The sequence below is a fragment of the Diadema antillarum genome, unplaced genomic scaffold, assembly GCF_040938485.1.
Source record: "Diadema antillarum isolate AM-2024a unplaced genomic scaffold, OU_Dant_1.0 seq00000201_RagTag, whole genome shotgun sequence".
In the NCBI taxonomy this organism is placed as follows: Eukaryota; Metazoa; Echinodermata; class Echinoidea; order Diadematoida; family Diadematidae; genus Diadema; species Diadema antillarum.
Genome location: NW_027271261.1, coordinates 477,013 through 486,076, shown reverse-complemented (window position 1 = coordinate 486,076; position 9,064 = coordinate 477,013). Strand labels below are relative to the sequence as shown.

General features: G+C 37.8%; 1 protein-coding gene across 1 annotated transcript in view; it reads left to right on the top strand.

Annotated features, from left to right (window-relative positions):
* The first annotated feature begins 590 nt into the window (after positions 1 to 590).
* The window catches only part of LOC139728812 (hexokinase-4-like), a 34,538-nt gene continuing 26,064 nt past the window's right edge, over positions 591 to 9,064 (top strand). Inside the window, exon 1 of the mRNA XM_071639749.1 lies at positions 591 to 818. Coding sequence (XP_071495850.1) covers positions 792 to 818 — 27 coding nt within the window. The 5' untranslated portion in view covers positions 591 to 791. The remainder of the gene's footprint in view (positions 819 to 9,064) is intronic.

Here is a 9,064-nt window from a genome sequence, read left to right as displayed (position 1 = left end):
CTATCTATCTATCTATCTATCTATTCATCTATCTGTCTGTCTGTCTGTCTGTCTATCAGTTGGAGCAATGTTTTGAGCAATGGTAAAAACGGCGCCTTATAGACCTCTCCTGCACAACATCACTTTCCGCGGCGCCTTCATTACGTGCACAGCGAGACGTTTATTTTGTGAATGACAAAGACGTCATAGCCTGACCCCCTGCGAAAGGCCGCGCCCACATACGAGCCTCCGACACACACACTCCTCAAGCCGTACCTCGTTGCAAACAAGCTACGAGTAAATGCACGTACACACAAATACACATTACGCTGTGCATGCCCTAGCTGGCCTCAACTCATCCAACGTACTTTACTCATCAACGTGTACCAGTACAAACCTACACCGCGTGCCCAGCGAGGAACTAAACCTTCTAGCTCCTTCTGAGCCATTCGCTACATTAAACCGGGATAAAGTAGCAGAACCACACATTGACCGTAGACACACGTATTCAACAGCCTATTTCAAACCGGTTGACATACTCTCCTGTCTTTGTAATGAGTCCATTTTCGCTCTAGTCTGAAGATTGATACTGATAGTCAAGTCAGTGGACGTGAACAGACGTGCGCTACCCCATACGACAATCTTGATCACTCGCTCATCAATTTCTTGTGATAACAACACACACGCAATCCAAACGGAGCGACACCACTGCACTTCACAGCTTTTATCGCATTTACGATCCTGTTTTGATTCCCCACGAGGTCTTCCTACTCTGCGTCTGGTGCGAGATCATCAGACTCATCTCAGCAACAATGTCGGTGATACAGGTTCCTCAGCAGGTAACTTCCTTGTCAATAAGTCTTGTTCATCGAGCCAATCTAACACTACAGTAGATAGTCAAATCATTTTAATCGCCCCTGCTTACGACATACAAAACGTCTCCGTGGCCATAGCACACATGATGTACAGTAGCCTACATGTAGTTCAGTAACGCTAGTCGGATCATCTGAACACACCACCTGGCTTCAGTTTCAGTTCAATGAAAATTAATTACAGTGTTTTGTATTGTTCAACTATGCATCTTGATCATGGACTCTTGGATGGAGGTAGGTTGGTCTCTGAATTAGCATCTTAGAGTATTATTCTAAAACTATAACTACGGTCCAAACGTGTTGTTAGATCTAACATTCAGTCATTAACATGTTAGTTTGAGACATATCGACATCTAGGTATCTATAGTCTAGAGTCAATTCTATTGCAAACAGTTAAGTCTATAAACGGTAGCTCCTCTACTGATCTCGCCTCTTTGGGGCTCATTATCATGATTTAGACTCGAGTCAATTAAAGAATAAAACCATAATGAGTCAGCATTGAGTGCCAAAGCAGAGAGAGGAGGTGACTGCAGGTTTAACATTGGGTCATTAACACAATAAAACAGCTACACCCCAATTGTGTAGATCTAAGAATTGTTCATAATTAGACGAGTGTCTTGTAACCAAAATATATTATAAGCATTGTTTCCCCAAATCCAAACTTTTGTCTCACTCGTACAGTTACAATTAGCTCAACGCAGCTAACACTACTCTTAAATTTTGCCTTAGCCACAAAGATGCTGCTGGTACTATTGATATCAATTATTTCTGGTGTTTCATTGTTCCAAAGTGCTACTAAATCTTATTTGTCGCTACAAATTCTGACATGCCTGCTCTGTCATGTGTGACTGCAAGTCATTCTGTCTCCATCAATTTATTGTCAAGTTTATGTTCTGTAGTTACTTCCTGGTTAATGGATCCTGAAATGTTCACTTCAATCAATACAATAGGAACTACAGCTGTGCAGTTTAAGTAAACTTACATTTTTGGCTATGGGCACTACATGTATTTATATTTGGTGATTGCTTATGTTATGCATTAGACTCTTGTAAATGGTCTTGGGAATAAAAAGAAAAAAACAATGTGATTTCTCCTGTTTGTCTGTTAATAGCAAATCTTTACTAAATACTTGCAAAGTTACTGTACGTCCTTAATATGTCCATCACTTGAACATCGGAAAATTAATGAACTATTTAATGAACTATTAACATTACTCTTTCTTCCAACAGGAGTACGTTGTGATGATACTATTGGAGTGATATTTTGTCATGCCTCTTGTTAATAATTCACTTGTTTGCTTTTTTTTTTTCAACCATTGTTCTAACCTTGCATGCACTGAGTACTTTCATGTCTATGTATGTAGTATATTTCTGTTTGATTTTTGTTTTCTCACTAATGTAGAACAGCTCATGGGACCCTGCTAGCATGAAGAAGGAGCTTGGGTTACCTGGGGACCCCCAGAAAATTAATCTGGTAGCGTGTTTGGTTTCTAACATTCCATGCACCTCATCCCATCTTGAAAAATTTGCTTTCCATATTGTTGTGATGACATTTCTTCATTGTGTGAAGGAATATCAAATTGAAATTTATACAAATGCCATGTGCCATTTTCTCATGAATTTCACTGTAAGTACATTACCTGGCAAGATTTGGTTAAAAAAAAAGAAGAAGCTTGCTTTAGAATGGAAAATTTGAGAATCATTGCTTCATATCAGTACACTTGACTACATGTATGTTAGTGCTTTGCCTTCTACAAGTAATGCTTTACCAACATGCACAAATCATAACACACCTTTCTAAAGCTTGAAAGCATGCATCCTTTTGTCAATGCCATTCACTAGATTGATTACAGTCATACAATCTAGTACATCTCACATGTGTATTGTGATAAATAAATATGTAATTTACATACCAATATAAATATGATATCATCTGAGCTATACATTATACCATTCCATATAGATATTTAAAGTTTATTATGGCTCTACTTTTTTCACACTTGTTTTTACTCTTCCACTCAGGGCAATATGACTTTTACTGCAATGCTGTGTGCATCTACATGTAAAACCAGAGATTTCGTTATCAGACAGATCATGTATTTTCAAGGATTTGAGTTGAATAACGGTGTAGCACAGACTGTTTGAATATATCCTTAATCTCGTCCTGAAAGCTCTGTCTGCTGAGTACTGTCGTGTGTGCATGTAGCATATAATACCACGGTGACACAGTCATAAAAAATCTTGGTTCATCAACCTGCTGACCTTTTCAAATCTGTGTCCATGATTTGCCGAATTTTATCTCATTTTGAATATGGTTGAATGGTAAAGGTAAACAAAAAATATGAACACCTTGATATGAAATATGCAAGTACCAGCAATGATATGCTCAGTTTGAAATTAACCTTTAGACTCGGTGCACATACTCACGTGCAGTTCTGACCTTTGTTTGTGTAATGTCTGACGTTAGTTTCTGTACTATCTCACTTTCAAGTTAATGATTAACTCATTGTATGAGAATACCGGAGATATGAATGACTTTGATAGTTTAAAAGGGATGAATGGAAAAATACACGGTTTATAACCTGGCCTTTGCAGTGTAAATAAGCCGATACCAAGAAACCTGGACTGATGGAGCTCTTCAAGAGCAAAGCTCCACCGACTATTTACCTTTGCTGTTCTAGTGATTACAAATCATGATGGACTTGGTCTGAAACCTCACGTGTATGTACACCATGTTCATCATGTTCCGATAACGAATGTACATACATTGTACTTCCCATTAAACTTTTAGATGATTTAATGGCTGGAGGTTACTTTGGTTTGCTGTAAAAATCACCTTGTGCAGAGAGGAAGACACAACAGTATGGAGATTACTTAAAGTTATCTCGTACAATTAACAGCCAAACTCACAAACATAATTTTGTCACAAACTTTTTTTCTCTCTCTCTTCACTTTGATATGAACTACTTGACAGAAGCATGGTTTAGAAGTGCACACACCCTAGATGTTTTGACTGCCTATTGTGAGAGTCAAAACAACCTGTAGCTGAGTCTACAGCCATCATTCACAAACCTTTCTCCCTCCTCTGTGGCTTATCTGGAGATAGAGAGCTGTATTTGAACAACATCAGTCTGAGCATAATGTGTGTCAAATTTACAAATTGGGGATGGAACAGTAGCAGCTAGGATAAAATATTTGGTGAATTCACTTGCGTTTGTTTTGCATTGTGTCCCTTCCTACTTTGAGACAGTAAAATGCATGTTCTTTGATGTACAAGAAGCCCAGGGATACATGAAGTTAAAAAAAAAAATAGAAAGAAAAATTCATTAGAATAAAGGTTGTAATGTGATGATCATCACTACTGCTGAGGCAAAATGAAGCTTTGGTATTTTTGTTCAAGACCATTCTCCTTATTTCTGTAGTTTATTTTACTAATTTATTTTCAACATTACCATAGAAATTCCTGTAGTTATCACCACTGTACATTGTACCTCTCACTCTCATGTAGGTCATATAACTTTTAAGGATTTGCTCAGGTACAATTGTACATAGTTACAGAAAGTAATGTCATTAGTAAAGAAAATGCCCTAAAGTCATTGAAAGTACTTGCTTGTACCACAGTTGAAAACAAGACTAACTGAGCAAAACATAAACTGCTGCAGCTCAATTTCTTTCCTCAAGTGAATGTACATTGCATGCAGTGAGGCATACAATGTATAGATGCCTTTATCCTACTTGTTCAAAAGTCTTTTTTTTTAAAATAAACTAAAGGGTATTAATACAATGTGTTGTGCTGATCCACTTGGCAAAGATTGAAACCACTCATTTACAGTATTCTTCACAAAATTAAGGGTAATTAGGTGATACGCTATCAGCGTATCACCTATTGTGATTGTCAAAATCTCTCTTTATTTCTTTTTATTCTTCTTTCTTTCTGGACAATTTTGTGTCATCAATATCTCAAGAATGACATTACGGAATAACATGACATTTTCAGGGAACATGTCTCATGACAATATCTAGCCACAATAAGGTTTTCATGACAGTAACATATCTATGACGTCGTCTAGGCGCCATTTTGTGATTTTTGGACCATGTTACATGATCGATCATAACTTCATAACTAAAGGTCATTTCTGTATCATTTTTTGTGGACATAAAGTTCAGGTCACGTTCTATCTTACTTCTTTTGATGCTAATTACCTAGGACATCATTAAGTGCGCGTAAGCGCGCGTCAAAATTTTAAAAGGCTCAAAACAACTTTCCAATGGGAAATCTCGAAGTTTCAGACAATTTTATGCGTTTCAAACAATTTTGCGCGTGCGCGTCCGTCCGCGCATTTTCGCGCGCACAGCGCGTCAGCAACATGAAAATACACTTTTTTTGACAGATTTGGATTCCTGATACTTTGAGCAACAATATCCATTGATTTCTAATCGATTCCTACAAATAACAAAGCAATGCACTTGCGTCAAAGTTCAAATTTCGCGTGCGCGTCTATGTGCAAATATAGTGAAAAAACATGTCTTTGTTTATTTCGCCATAGCTCTTTAAAACGTCAGGTGACCCTATGTTTTTATTGCATATTACAAAAGCATATAAATTGGACATGACGTTTCAAGTATCATTATTTCCATAATTACATTATGACGTCATCATATCGTCATCTGAAATCAAAAAAGTGGAATTAATTTTTTTGAGGTACTGTTTCTGACATTCATTTGCTCGTATCTCTGTTGTTTAAGCTCAATATTATCCCAAATTCAGATATGTTGTACTTTGAACATTTGCCTTTCAAGTCCATGTCATGGTTTTGAAATTTGATGACGTCATCATGCTTTAAATTGTGTTTAAAGGTAAAGACGCAAAATCGGACAAGTTTACGTGTTATGTCTATGGGAGGTGATTTTTTTAGAAACCATGCATTGACTTGACAACGTTTAAGCACCTTTATCTCAGCTGATTTTGCTTCATTTCCTCTGAAACTTATTTATGTTGTAGCTGTGACAATAAGCTGCAGTAATCATGCATTTTATTCTTTGAAATCTCCTCATGAGGTTGACAATTTTGCAATTTAAAACTGAAAATGAGAATGGAATGCGGACCAAACGATTCCTGATTCATCTTTCACGTACATAAGCTTACGTTCCTCTAATTTTCTCGTCGAGACGTATGGTCGAGTGGTTAGAGGCGTCGTCTTAGAAACGTGAGGTTGCACACGTACGGGTTCGATCCTCACAAGAGCACGAAAGAAAATAATATATTTTTTTTACTTTTTTTCTTCAATAGAGTACTACACCTTCGTCCATGTAGAAATCACGTTGCATGTAAACACACCTATACGCACACACTCACACAGTATACCTTTGTTTTGCGTTGGAGACTGCATTACTTCGACTGCTGCAAAATTATAGTTTTGCAGGTTGGGCTTTTCAAACTGATATAGTATACTGTCACAACATGAAATTTGTTCATATTAATTCAGTAACACAATGTAGTCGTGGTTACTTTGTGCTGATTTATACATGTAACAAGCTATACATTGTAAAAAAGGTATTCAGTCTTCTGTATTGATGATTATTTGTCAATTAGTGGTTTTTGTGGAGTTTCAGATAGTGATAAAAAGTATGGATGATAAGTGCAGCGATAATTCCTATAGTTAGTTCAAAGCTGTGTTACAGATGTTTGATACATACATTTAGCATTGTGTGTGTGTATATACGTGTGTATACAGGTTGGCCATATGACACATGCTAGACAATTACTCTTAATTGATTAGCAAACGTGATCAGCTATGGAACTGAATATGGTACTAATGTATGATGTTAATGATTCTGATTAAACTGTGACGAGTTTAAAGGGATAGCGTAACTGTGTGTAAAAATAAGGCAATTATAAGGATATTTTAGGGCAATTTGATAACCATGCCTATAATAATTTCATACAGGTACTAATGCCTGCCTCATATTCAAATGATAGATCGTCATGTCAATAGCAAACTGACAACGTACGATGAATGTGTTATATATTGAACAACTGTCTTTCAAGTCCATAACGTTCCCCATATTTTCCCGTCGAGACGTGTCGCCGAGTGGTTAAAGGCGACGTCTCAGAGACGTGAGGTTGCGGGTTCGAACCCCACAAGATCACGAAACAAAATAATTAGCTACTTTACTGTTTTTTTTTCTTCAATTTTGTATTACATATTCGTCCATGTAGAAATCACGTTCGTATATAAACGCACCTATACACACACACAGACACACACACACGCCATATCCCTCTTTTTTGTGTGTTGGAGACCACATTGCTTCGACTGCAGCAACATTTTGCAGGTTGACTTTGTCAAACCGATCATAGTATGTAATGACGACGACTGAGGTGTTGTACTTTGAACAATTTTCTTTCAAGACCATGTCATTGTTTTGTAATTTGATGACGTCATTACACTGAAAATTGTGATTAAAGGCAAGGTATCAAAACCAGCCGATTATAGGTTTTATGTCTGCGGGACGTATTTTTCCCAAGTTGCCAGAAATGGCATAGCGACCTCAGTCGTTACAAGGCCGCTTTTCCGTCTAGCAATGCAATAGATGTTCACACGGCCACGTTAGTTGAGTGGGCATTGACTTTCCCCCCGTTATATCTATACATTGTTGTTGTTTTTTTGTCTTACCATTTCCGTGGATGACTCGTGGTCGAGTGGTTACAGATACGGTTTCGCATGCACGCTCAATATAACTTCAAGGTGCCTATATCACATTCTTTTCTTTGTCGATCACAGATGACTGTCATCTCATGACCACAAGCGTATCACCTAACTCGTCCTCAATGTGACGAGTTTTCATGTCTCGTTTCCCTTTGTTTTTGTTTTTGCTTTTTCCTGCGGTATACACTATAGGACAAAGACCTTTGGGGATGTCAGAATAGTGGGATCATAGCGGTTGCATGGACGTGACGGTACTCGCATATTGAAGATTTCCTTATTTTCCGTCCGGATGAAAAGACGAAAACCTGATTATTTTCCCTGGATTTATGAAGGGAAACCAACTTCCTTTGTTTTTAAGGATTTGTGAAATACAGTTCTGATGTCACTTCCACATCTGTAGCAGCATCATATTAAATTGTGTCTCTTTCGGGAAATTATGAAATCAGTATTGCAGTTGATGCTTATGACAAAAACATATCCTGTGTGCAGCATTATAGTTTAAATTATTTAAAAAAAAGTAATTTGTAATGCCTGTTTGAAACCAGACTCGATGACTTCTAACGGATCGACGGAACCCTTCTCATGGAACAGAAATTGCTTGTGTTCAGCAGCTTAAAACAGTGCTTTGGTCCAGGTCATGTACCTAGCTGGTGTGCCTGGTATTAAAATGGCTGTTATAAGTAAAATGTGCAAATGCACTTCACTGCAAGTTTGCAAAGATTACATAAGGCAGCTCCCACTTTCTTTTTGCCAAGGTATGGGGGGGGGGGGGGGGTGGGGGGAGGTAAGCTGCCCTGATAGGGGGAGTAAAGCCAAAAAAAAATTTATTGATGCGCAAAGAGATGAGTTGTCCCCATAGGAACATGGTGCTTCTATTCTTTCAGCAGATGGAACTGCTCCTGCTATTCTCAAAGGGATTCCCCCAGAGATGGAACATTGTGGAAACTATTAAAGTCATGAGGAAAAGCTACATTTGAATGTGTAAAAAAAAAATATGATAACAACTGCAATCAATCTGCTCTCAGTGATGTGTACACATGATGCAAATGTTTTAGTATGATGCAAATGTTTTGGTATGAACTTTTCACCATCATGAAAATTATATTTGTGTAGTCATAAGGTATACCATACACCACACACACACATACAGTACATACTGTAATGTGGGGCTTGCAAGTTCCATTTGCTAACCTCCGATCATATTTGCTTTCATTATAGTAAGCATTGCTTTGCTTAAGTCCACACAGCTCCTCATCTGCTGTAATCATTATTGTTATCAATGCTCTCATTTTTCCTCTACCCCCCCCCCCCCCCCCCCCCCCCCAGCATAGAAATACACTGAGAGGCCATCTACATGTACATCTTAAAGATGATCCGGAAGAGATGGATACATCTAACTTGTACAGACTGTCATTGGCAATGAGAAATTTTAATCCTTAATTTTGATCTGTCTCCAGCAATGGAATATGGAATACCTTTCCTGATGACATCAAAGCATTAATGA